The sequence below is a fragment of the Leptodactylus fuscus genome, chromosome 1 (genome assembly GCF_031893055.1).
Source record: "Leptodactylus fuscus isolate aLepFus1 chromosome 1, aLepFus1.hap2, whole genome shotgun sequence".
Taxonomy (NCBI): domain Eukaryota; kingdom Metazoa; phylum Chordata; class Amphibia; order Anura; family Leptodactylidae; genus Leptodactylus; species Leptodactylus fuscus.
In genome coordinates this window covers 291,607,772-291,620,554 of record NC_134265.1, presented here as the reverse complement: position 1 = coordinate 291,620,554, position 12,783 = coordinate 291,607,772, and the positions used below count along the sequence as shown (strand labels likewise).

Here is a 12,783-nt window from a genome sequence, read left to right as displayed (position 1 = left end):
GGGAAATATATTGCCTTATATACCAATGTTTCTAGAGGAGGACCCCTTCATAATACAGTATGCAATGTTGATTTTGCTCCATCAACAGATTCATACTGAAAAACCTTGTGTATCTATATATTATACATAGTGGGATGAAAAACACCTACTGTAGGCCCACGGTTTAATACTTATAAACCCCATGTGGATCCAGAAGAAGACCAAAAAACCACTCTGTTAATGGCAGTGACCTAATTTACTATTAAGTGGGAAAAAAAATTCCTTCCTTCCCAGTGCTGGCAATCAGACAGATCCCTGGATGGATTTTGGGTGCTGCATCTGTAACCCCCTCATCCCCCCGATGTGGAAGGGATACCTGCACATAACAGCGGTATTTGCCATTGCGTGCACAAGAAAATGATCTATCTATTTTATTTATTTTAATACTAACTTACACCAAGAAGATAAAATAAGTATTAAGAAGTTCATAAGAAAAGTCAAGAGTATACGAATATATTGGTCAGGGAAGGTTAAAGCTTCTTTTCCTCAATTACTTACATTTGACATTACAAGACCTTATAAAACATTTCCCGCAATCTGCTAAAGCTTCTACATTTGCTAAAGAAAATCTTTGATCTTTGTCTATTAATAAGATGATTTTCCTTAATAGCTATCATATCTAAGTTATATTTTGAACCAAAACACATTACAGGTTAAAATTAAATGTATGAGTGAAAAGTAAGAAAGCAAGTAAGAAAAATACTGAAGCAGAGGAAGGCAAAAAACAAGAAACTGTTGGATAAATGCCAGTTTGGCTTTATGATGGGTAACTGCTTACCCTGCTCAACAGGTTGAAACCACAAGCACACTCAGCCAAGCTGGGTATATATAAGGAAGGCTCGAAGGCTGTTGTGTGGGCAAACACGTGGCTGGCAGGTTTCTAATATGCATGGTCAGATTGAATTTCCGCCAAAGGAGGGAAGAATATGTGGTCATGGACAGCAGTCATGTAGCTCAGCTTTCTATTCCATGGGACATACAGCCAGGGTTAAAGTGGTTGGCCACTTTCAGACCAATATTGACATACAAATGTACAATAGAAAGATATACAATTTTCCAATATACTTTCTGTATCAATTCCTCACGGTTTTCTAGATCTCTGCTTGCTGTCATTCATTCTGTTACTTCTAGTGGATAAAAGTCTGACCATGGTCATGTGATTTACGGTCCATGGTCATGTGATGACACACAGGTGCACAGCTGATTACCAGGCAGATGTCTGATTACTGTGCTGTGACTACAACGAGCGGCACCTGTGTACTCATCACATGACCATGGACCGTAAATCACATGACCATGGTCAGAGTTTTATCCTCTAGAAGTAACAGAATGAATGACAACAAGAAGAGATCTAGAAAACCGTGAGGAATTGATACAGAAAGTATATTGGAAAATTGTATATCTTTTTATTGTACATTTGTTTGTCAATATTGGTCTGAAAGTGGCCAACCCCTGCAGGATGAAGATGCTGACAGGTAAATCCATGTGATTCAGGGGGGTACTCTAGCATGCAAAACAACGTGAAAACAACCTGCAAGTGCACATACAGAAAAGGACATATTGCTCACACATTTCAAACAGGTAGTTCTTAACCATACAGTAGGCAACAATAGTAGCCATTTCTCCCTTGTTTTGGATGTGCACACTCGGCAAGTCATTTTAAAGGGGCTCTATCAGCAAAATTATGCTAATAGAGCCCCACATATGCGTGAATAGCCTTTAAAAAGGCTATTCAGGCACCGTAAATGTTATATTAAACCCCCGTCCCGTTTTTAAATAAAAGCATTAAAACATATATGTAAATCTTACCGAACGTGCACCATGGGCGGGGATGCACGATGTGACGTCAGCTTCGGGCACGCCTGCCTCTTCTGTCTTCTTGTAGTGACGCCCTCTAGTTCGGTGTCTTCTTCCGGCTTCTTCTCTTCAAATCCCGCGCCTGCATAGTAGCACTTCCCTTCGGAGCGCTACTGCGCAGGCTCACTCGCCATTTTACTTAATGGCAGTTTGCAAGTGAGCATGCGCAGTAGCGCTCCAGAGGGAAGCGCTACTACGCAGGCGCGGGATTTGAAGACAAGAAGACGGAAGAAGACACGGAACCAGAGGGCGTCACTACAAGAAGACAGAAGAGGCAGGCGTTACATTACCATAGCAGCAGCAGGGATCAGTAATCTTTCCTACTGCTTGCACAGGGCAGCAAGGATGAATACCCTCATGCTGCCATTGTAAAGTATTAGAGGTAAAGGTGACTGAAGAGCATTATAATGTGTGAGGGACACTCAGGACCAGTAAAATGTGTGGGGGCACAGTATAATGCCTCCACCCAATATAATGCTCCTTAATCTTAATTTTTTTTAGCTGCTATTACATATAAAGCATTGTGTAATCCTGAAGGCAATGCTCCATCAAGCAGTTATAAACTCTGTGACAGGACTGATATACATGAATAACTAGTCATAAACAATATTGTTGGTCATTAAGCAGCTAATAAACCATATAAGTAACTACCAAATTTACCCTTTGCTTACAAAAAAGCCCAAACATAAAGTCTCGTATATTTTGAAATAAGCAATAAAAAATTGGACTGTGAATTCCCAAATGCAGCTTATAGCTTTATGTACTGTAGTTTTTGATGGTTTGGTAGGATGAGAACTGAAACCATTTAGAAACTGCATGTGTTCAAGCATAAACCATAAACAACACAATACTGTAATAGGAAATAATGGCTTTACCAAGGAAGGAAAAAAAAAAAGAAATAAATCAAAAGAATGAAAGAAAATATTACCCATCCCATATCCATCGTACAATCTTCTTTCGCGCTCTATGGTCTGTTTAATGACAGTCTCTCGGGAGCCATGCTGTCTCGCTTGTCTACCTTTGATGCTGTTATGCAATTCAATTTGTTCCAGCTCAGTATCGAACCGATGTAAATAGCTGAAAATGCAGGGAAAATTACCAAGATGATGACCATAATATCATTCATCTAAACGGTACTAATAGTTTTATCAGCAAAAAGTATTCTACTGCATTTTATTGTTTGGTACAGCTTATTTAGAAAAAGCTTCACAAGGATCATATATACTGTTTGGCTTCTGCACTAAAGAGGTTGCCCAGGATAAAATTTTAATTGTTAATAAGGCCAGGGGAGGTGAAAAAAAAACAACAAAAAAAACAAACGTTCACCTGTCCCACGGCTGTCTTCCTTTGCGAAAGCGCTCGCCTGCTGTGACATCTTCAGACAGACATTCACTTTAAAGAGGACCTTTCATGTCCTCGGGGCACATACGGTGTAATACAAATTGGCGTTTCCATTCTGACCCTCACTGAAGAGCTATTGGTGCCGGTACCATAGCTCTTTAGTCTCAGAAGGGCGTTTCTGACAGTCAATCAGGAACACCCCTCCTCACAGTAGAGTCTATAGCACTGTACTGCGAGAGGGGGCATTCCTTACCGCCCAGTCATGACGCTGAACGGTGAGGAACACCTCCCCAGTACTCGTCTATGGACGAGTACTATCAGGATTAGGGGAGGCGTTCCTCACCACTCAGCGTCATGGCCCTTCTGACAGTGAAGAGCTATGGTAACAGCACTGATAGCTCTTCAGCGTGGGCACAGAACGGGAAAGCAGATAGTGTGCTGAATTGGCTTTCTAGCGGTGTATTACACCGCATGTGCCCCGAGGATATGAAAGGTCCTCTTTAAGGTAGCATACAACGTAAAGACTTTTTTTTTTTTTTTCAATTTGCAGAGATTCTTCAGTTAAAAACTAATTGCCACAGGGAGCGAAACAAGTATCAGGGTCTGAGGATGGGGGTCAAAGCTCTGCTAAAGCGCTTTCCAGCATCAATGAGACAGCTGTGTAACAGCCCTTTCCCTCTCTACCCTCTGCTGATCTGTTAGGTCAGTTCAGGGTAGGCACTGGGTCCCTGGTTCCTTCCACTGAGATTACTGATTGGCCTCAGTAATATTGTGATGTGACTAAGGAGCGGACCTGGTCACATCTTCGGGGGGAGCTGCAGGATCAGACCACACTGTAAGGCACCGGAGTACTAGAGACAGGTGAGTATGTTTTTTGGGGGGTTTATTTCACCTCCCTGGCCCAATTAAAAAAAAAAAGAAGTTAACTGTTTCAGGACCAAGCGTTGTTGATGCCCCAATGCTCAGGCCAAATTTAGCACTTTGATATGCAGTGCTTTACAAAGCAATATATTTTTAATGGCTTCGCATCTCTCAACTATCGTTACCATGTTTGTTTGTTTATTATAGGACAAATAAAGCTTATAGGGATTCCATCATTAGAATTAATGTGACTATAGTACAGGGCATCAGATAAAGTGATGTAAATAGCAGATTAGCGACGTCTAGGGGCTGAAGTCTGGACAACTCTTTTAAATAAAATTCTACCCAGACTTTCTTTAAACATTTGATTTATAAAGTATCTGGCTTGATATTTTCCCTCCATGTAAACTCCATTTTTGAGGTAAGCAGACCAGCCTATATTTCATGTCACTCACATTGCATATGTAATAACATATATTTCATACCTTTCAATTAGCTCGCATACTTCCTTTTTATTGTACTCTGTTTTGTTAGGATCAAGATGACTTTGAAACCACTCGAGTTTTTCACCTATATGAAATAAAACCAATTACATTAAGTAACTATGCAAGAGCATACTTAAAAGCAGGCGTTCGCCTTAGAAAAGTTCCACCCAAAATATAAAATTGAACATAATGAAATTAAGATTATGTTCACACTTGAATTGTTTTTCCAGTTTTTCTGATCCACTACCAGACCGGACAAATAAAAATCTTAAATTTTTAAACTCATTGACTGTTTTGTTTTTTTAAAAAACCCATTGAATCATGTTTCTATTTTTTTTCCACAAGGAAAATACTGGAATGTTTTTTTGGGTTTTTTTTGGTCAAAGAGAACGGAAGATGGAACAGATGCAAACAAATTTAAAGGGGCTCTATCACTAGGAAAAGTCATTTTTAACTAATCACATCTTTGCATAGCCTTTAGAAAGTCTATTCCACACTTACCTTTAGTATGTAGATTGCCTCAGTGGTTTCTGAATAAGTCAGTTTTTATTCGTATGCTAATTAGACTGTTGCACGATAGATGGTGCACACCTCTCCTATTGTTTTCTATGGGAGACTGATGATGATGATGATGACTCAGCTTCCTGTTTGCTTCACACACATAGAAGATAATAGCAGAGAGGAGGCTGCTGGGAACTTCCTGTGCTGGCTGGAAGCTCATTAGCATATGAATAAAAACAGACTTATTCAGAAACCACTGAGGCAATCTACATACTAAAGGTAGGTGTGGAATAGACTGTCTAAAGCCTGTGTAAGCATGTGATTAGTTAAAAATGACTTTTCCCAGTGATAGAGCCCCTTTAAAACATAAAAAAAATAATCAAAATAATTAATCAATTTGTTTAAAATAACTAAATAAATAAACATTTTTAACCCATTTTCTGATTACAAGATCAGGAAAATGGAGAACAAAAAAAAAAAAAAAGACCCAAAAAGCAAATGTAAACATTATATATGTATCACTGGATGCACATGAATGATCAGTTGAAGGGGTTTCAATTAATTTTTTTTTTTTTTTTTTTTTTTTTTTAACCTCTTGGGGCGACCAAGCAGATGTCTCCGTTTGGCTTCTTAGTCTTTGTTTACTTGTTTGTCTGTGCACAAGCATATCAGCCAATCAGTGACTGAATGCTGAAAAATGGCTTCACTGCTCAGCCACTGATTGGCTGACACACTGCGTTCAGGACAAATGTCAGGAAGACCAATGACCTGAACAGAGATTCTCTGCAGGATTCCTGGCCAAACGGACAGATAAGTATGCACTGTCTATTATTGTATTACGTTTACTAGTGTATTACTAATCTTTGCCAGCTTCTTGTATGATAAAGTCCTACAGTTAAAGCTCTGATTGACAACAAGTTTGTCGTCTTAGGGTACATTCACACATAGGAATCCGCCACAATTTTGGAGGCAGATTCAACCACCGAATTCACCTCCCATTAATTTCAATGAGGCAGAGAACTGGTCTAGGCCTAATCAGCAGAGGAAGGGGTGTGTGGCTTACCAACATGTTTGGTTTGCATTATTTGTACTGTTTGTTCTTACATGTTATTTGGCTTAATGCTCGACATGATTCTATGTTCCCGCATGACTTCGGAGCTCATATGGTCTGTTTGTACCTGCTACTTTACACAGTTTTATTTCTCCTAAATTTAAAAAATGGTGCTCCACATTTCTTCTATGAATGTTAGGGGTTTAAACAGTCCATACAAAAGGAGCTTGGTCTGGAGAGAGGCTCGCCGCCTCCGCTGCGATGTCCTCATGCTCCAAGAAACCCACTTCCATAGAGACCGAAGCCCCAAATTTTCTAACCCCTCTTTTCCCCATATATTTCAAGCCTCCTGCACTGCTAAGCGCAAAGGAGTGCTTATAGCAGTTACAGACTAGGTTGCTTTCATGCTGGAGTCTGTTCTGAGCGACCCTAAAGGCCGGTATCTCAGTATTAACTGCTTGGTTAACAACGTTAAATATACTCTGGTTACAGTGTACCTCCCCAATCACTCTCAGGTATTGTTTTGGAAGTCTGTACTTGCCAAGATTCATTCCTTTACTACTGGGATGTTAATTATAGGAGGGGACTTCAATTGTTTGGTGGATGTCTCTCTAGACACGTCCAACCCGTGCAGGCGTTCCCCCACCCTGGCACCTTCTTTGCTAGATAAGGGGCTGTATGATGTGTGGAGATGTCAACATGGCAGTGAGAGGGATTACACCTTCTTCTCCCCCTCAGGCCGGGTTCACACGGAGTATTCTGGCTCGTCATTTGGTACGTAGACGCCGCAGGAGGGTTTGCGGGCCGTATACGCTCCCATTGTTTTCAATGGGAGCCGGTACCGTACACACAGCGCTTTTTTGCGGCCGCCGCAAAATCACGGCTGCAAAATAGCGCCGCGTGTATGGTACCAGCTCCCATTGAAAACAATGGGAGCGTATACGGCCCGCAAATCCTCCCGCGGCGTCTACGTACCAAATAACGAGCCAGAATACTCCGTGTGAACCCGGCCTCATCCTCCAGGATTGATTTTTTCCTGAAAGACAAACTTGGTCTTATGCAGACGGAATCCTCCGCCATTGGATTAATTACCTGGTCGGACCATGCGCCAGTGTCTCTGACTCTCCGGGAGAAATTTAATATGGCGCTGCCCTCCTGATGGCATCTAAATGAGTATATCTTAGACCACCCCTCTTACAGTAACCGCATTAGGGAAGCCCTGGTTGAATATTTTTCTCTTAATGCTCCTTCCACTACTGATCCGCACGTCCTCTGGAATGCCCATAAGGCATACATGCGAGGAGTGCTTATCCAAGCCTGCGCTAGGGCCAAGAAGGAACGATCTAGCAAAGTGGATGCTCTACTCCGCTCCTTAGCCTCCCTGTCAGCATCCAATAAATCCAATCCTACCCCTGTTATTTCCACGGAGATCAGGAAGTGCCAATTGCAGTTACAGAGTCTGTTAGCCTATAAACAAGACTTGGCTTTTAAGAAATTTCAATGTCAGGCTTACGTACATAACAACAAAGCTAGTGCTCTTCTGGCTAGAGAGATTAAGCAGGCTCAGCCTAAGTCAGCTTATTTGATGAATGATCGCAGAGACAAAATTATTGACCCGCATCTCAGTTGAACAGTTCTGATCTTACTATACCTCCCTGTATAATCTTAAGAGCGACCCAAGTACACATCAACCCACTAGACTGGAGATTGATGAATTTTTGCACTCTGTGGCTCTCCCTCACCTCTCCCAATCTTTGGCTGTGCCTATCACTTCAGCTGGAGGTACAGGAGGCCATATCATCATTGAAACCATTGAAATCTCCCAGCCCTGATGGTTTCTGGGGAATTTATTGTAAGAAATTCTCTGATATCTTGACGCCCCATCTTGTGGTGGTGTTTCGGAGAGCAGCGGAGGACGAGCAGTTTCCGGAGGAGATGCTCTCCGCAACTATTGTTACTCTCCCGAAACCAGGCAAATCCCCCACTACCCCAGCTAACTTTAGACCTATTTCACTTTTAAACGTGGATGTCAAACTATACGCTAAAATTCTAGCAGAACTCCAGATCTTCTCCCTCAGCTGATCAAACCTGACCAGGTGGGGTTCATCTTGGGTAGGCAGGCCCCGGACGGCAAATTCTACCTATCATCATTCCCCCATCTCTGCAGGAAGATCTCTGACTATCCCCTATCAATGGAATGATGACTGCATTACATATTTGGGCATTACCCTGACGGCCCCTAGTTCTAGTTTGTTCTCGATGAATTATATCAGGCTTGTATCTAAGGTATCCTCCCTGCTGACTAGCTTTGTTAAACCGATGTTGTCCTGGGCGAGCAGGATCGCTATCGTTAAAATGATGGCACTGCCTTTGATTTTATATTTGTTCCGCACTGTGACTATCCCTATACCCGACTCCTATTTCTCCAAATTTCAACGCATACTATCACAGTTTATTTGGGAGGGTAAGTAATCCAGGATCCGATTTCAGGTGATGTCTAGGCCCTGGTCCTCTGGAGGCGCTGGAGTTCCCGATGTTAAAAAGTATTATGCGGCGGTGACCCTTGAGCAACTTAGGGTTAGCTGGAGTGGAGTGGCTAAATGGAGATGGGTGGAGATTGAGGAGTCTATGTTGGAGGCTCCAGGGACCTTGGCCCGCAGATTCCTTAGGCTCCATTGTTGAGTATAAAAGCATCTACATGGGCGCGGCGATATTTCCTGTCACATACCTCCCTAGAGGATTTGGTCCCCCTAGCAAAACTCACACTGTTGTACGCGATACGCCATATTTTAATTGCTACTTTATAATGTGTAATCTTTCCAAAAATAAGGCTACATAGGTAACAGATATATATATACACAAAATCTGTATTAATACACAAACAGGTCATACTAAAAGGTCACAGAACCTTGGTCATAAATGACGTGTTCTACTAATAATTTTCCTATCTTTTCTGTAATTGCTGCTCTTGTATTGATAACAAGGAGAAACTTTGTCAGCAACTGCTCTTTGGTACAGCTGAATGTACAGTAAGTAAGCTTAGGGTCTTAAAATACCACTAGAACTTAGACAGATCATCCAGTGTACAGGTTATGATGACCCTTCTATCAATCATAGAAATCTAACAATTTTTATAAATTATATGTTCAATTCCTGAAATGTTTGTGCAGTGTCAGAGCTCTGGTCTGGCAGCGGCTTATTCATCTCTATCTCTTGCATGTGATGTCAAGGTAGAAGTGTAAGATAAATGTCTAACAGCTCTCTAGGGTGTATGTCACTGTTATTTTGGGGTCATAGTGGAACCTGAACTTGTACTTGCATAAATTACATCACAACACATACCATGAAGATACACTATATTTTACTTACGCAGAATGCCTAATTTCAAGGCTTTTTCATTTTTCATCCTTAAAAAAAAAGAGAAAATAAAAGTTCACGAATGTTCAATTACATTAATGTTCTACTGTTATAAATTATGGAAAGCAATCAGAACACAAATTTTTAAAACTATATTATACAATTAGCAATATTTTATTATTTATTCATCATACTGGTTTAGCGCCAACATATTCCACAGAACTTTACAGACATTGTCAGCTGCTGTCAACATCAATATGTCCTTGGAGTGTGGGAGGAAACCCATGCAGACTCCTGGCAGATGATGTCCTAGGTCGGATGCTAACCACTGAGCCACTATGCTGTATCTTTCATTGCATGCATTGTTTGGGCTGTGAAAAAAGTACAGTTGTTTTGAAGTTGGTGGTTTGGCCTACTGACTCCACAGCCCTATACATAATAATAATAATAATAATAATAAATAATAATAATAATAAGTCCAGTGCTCTTCACGTTGTAGGACCTCTCAACCAACATCACACTTATGAGAGGCAATGACCTTGAAACAGCTGTCTCTGGATGGATCCCTCTTTTGGATAGAGGTATTTTGTCTAGGATTTTTCAAAGACTATGCTACTAGGTTTTAGGAAAACCAGGCATTAATCTCTAGGGAGATACCTTTCAAAGGATAGCCCTAGAGTAAGTACTCCTTTTCCACCGAGGACAGAATTCTTCGGGGGTGTTCACACTACCGTCGGTGTCCGACAGCTAGTGCCTGCTGCTAATGTCCGTGCAAAATCTTGTGCGGACATTAGCATCGGACACTAGCTGTGTCCGTAACATTTTGCATTGATTTAAATGGACATTGGGTGCGTTCTTTTACACTCCGTGCCTGTCCTTAACGGCCCGTTCCCAAAGATGTCCGACTTTTCAAGCGGACAGCAAAAACCCGACATGTAGGTTTTTTCTGTCCGCTTGAAAAGTCGGACATCTTTGGGAACGGACAGTTAAGGACAGACACGGACAGTAAAAGAACACACCCGATATCCATTTAAGTCAATGCAAAATGTCACGGACACAGCTACCGGTAGTGTCCGATGCTAATGTCTGCACAAGATTTTGCACGGACATTAGCAGCGGACACCAACGGTAGTGTGAACGCTCCCTTAGCAAGACATGCACAGTTTAAGAAGTCCCCAAACAGCTCACGATGGCCTCAAAGAGCCAACGTCTCTTTAATGGAACATGGTACCCATTAGGGAGGAATAACGCAGCCCAAATATCCATCCAAATTGTAAATAGTTTAAGATACAATTTCTACAAACATAGATATATGTGTATAAAGTGCCCCACCCCCCAGTCTCAGCTTCTCTTCTATTTTACGCTTACTCTCCCATACTCACTATCAGAAGTAAGGATAATGTCTGCTGAGCCGTAGAGAAACATGGAGAAGAATACCAAATGAACATACATTTTCAGAGCATTTTTCACTGAAAGCAGCCAAAATCGGTTAAAGGGGCTCTATCATTGGGAAAAGTCATTTTTACATAAGCACGTTCTTGCATGGTCTTTAGAAAGGCTATTCCACACCTACCTTTTGTATGTAAATTGCCTCAGTAGTGTTTGAATGAGCCCGTTTTTATCCATATGCTACTGAGCTTAGACCGTGCACTGGAAATATCTGTGTGCACTGTCTGTTCTGTGTGTATGTACAGCAGAGGCTGCTGTGTTGATGACTCCTCTCTGCACATAGAGCAGACAGTGCACACAGACACTTCCAGTGCACGGTCTAAGCTCAGTAGCATATGGATAAAAACGGACTTATTCCAAATCTGCTGAGGCAATTTACATACAAAAGGTAGGTGTGGAACAGCCTTTCTAAAGGCTATGCAAGGATGTGCTTAGCTAAAAATGACTTTTCCCAATGATAGAGGCCCTTTAATAAAGTGTATTACAATATGTATTAATGGAACAAATACTGCAAAAAAAAATAAAAATAAATGTGTCTCGAAAGGTTAGATACACTTTAAGTGCAAGCTAAATCTAGCTAGCTATTCCGTGAACCGCTAATGAAAGGCCATCTACTTTTGGGGCTGGGATAGATAACTTATAGTTTTCGGTCTAAAGAATCTCTGAAACATAGCCCAGCAAAGAAAGTAACTGGGTTCTATTCAACCACATCTCAAAGACATTATCTATTAAATCAAGGATCTCCTTCCAATAAATCTGTAAGGGTAGACAGTTCAGCATTAATAGGATCAGTCAAGCATGTGAGGCCTGACACTGGGGACATGCAGTAGGTCATCAAACTTATAACCCATCTAAAATAGTAAAACATGCGGTTCAATACACTTTCTGCAGACGATATATATTATAGCCTATGTGCTTCACTAACAGTTACTGTTAGAACATACTGCAAAATGTCGTGCCATTACTCCTCGGTTATGGCACCTATATCATCCACTCAATTGTTATATATGTTCACGGGACGTCACTTAAGATAATCGGGCATGACATACTTATACCATGGGAATATCACCCCTGACCTCTGAGCAATATGACCTCTTGAAAGCAACAAATTATACTTTACATTATGAAAAATAGATTCTGGTTTGTTTGCATCACCAACACATCTCTTACCAGGGCTGTGAAGGTAGTAGGCCACAACACTTACTCCAACTCCTGGACAGACTACTTCACTATTGTCAGAAGCAGCAAAGATCATCTCATTTATAAAAAGCTAGTTAATTCCTATGAACGTGAATCTGTAACAAACTGCACATATAATATTAATAATTCTATAATATAATTGAAAACAATCATTTAATTTTGAAGCAGAGTCTAAGTTTTTTCCAACTCCAGCAAAATTGGTCTAGACTGATTCCACAGCCCTGGCTGTTATAGTCTAAGGCCCGGATCACAGCTGCGCATGGGTTTCAGTTTGGGGAGTCCACTTGGGGACCCCTTCCCCCCAGAACGGAAATCAAATCCGGATAAAAAAAGTGGTTACCTTAGGAATCTATAATGGGGTATGTGTGGTTTCCGCACGAAAAATAAGAAGAGAGAAAAGTGCATTTTTCATGCAGAAAAGGGAATGGAATGATTCGAACGCAGGTGTGAACTGGGACTAAGTGCGAAAGGTTATTGAGCTAGCCATAGTAGTGTATAACATGGGAACAAAAATATACACCATCAAAAGCTGATAACAGATTGATCTCAATGAACACTTGTTTTTTTTAATGTAGATTATGAGCCCCACAAAGAGCTCACAATGTACATTTTTTTCACTATCAGTAGGTCTTTTATGGAATA

General features: G+C 41.1%; 1 protein-coding gene across 1 annotated transcript in view; it reads right to left on the bottom strand.

Moving 5' to 3' along the window:
• The window catches only part of TMA16 (translation machinery associated 16 homolog), a 56,272-nt gene that overhangs the window by 16,503 nt on the left and 26,986 nt on the right, over positions 1–12,783 (bottom strand). Inside the window, exons 3-5 of the mRNA XM_075265766.1 lie at positions 9,505–9,542; positions 4,584–4,668; positions 2,825–2,973 (exon numbers count right to left, since the gene is read on the bottom strand). Of these exons, the coding sequence (XP_075121867.1) occupies positions 2,825–2,973; positions 4,584–4,668; positions 9,505–9,542 (272 nt within the window). The remainder of the gene's footprint in view (positions 1–2,824; positions 2,974–4,583; positions 4,669–9,504; positions 9,543–12,783) is intronic.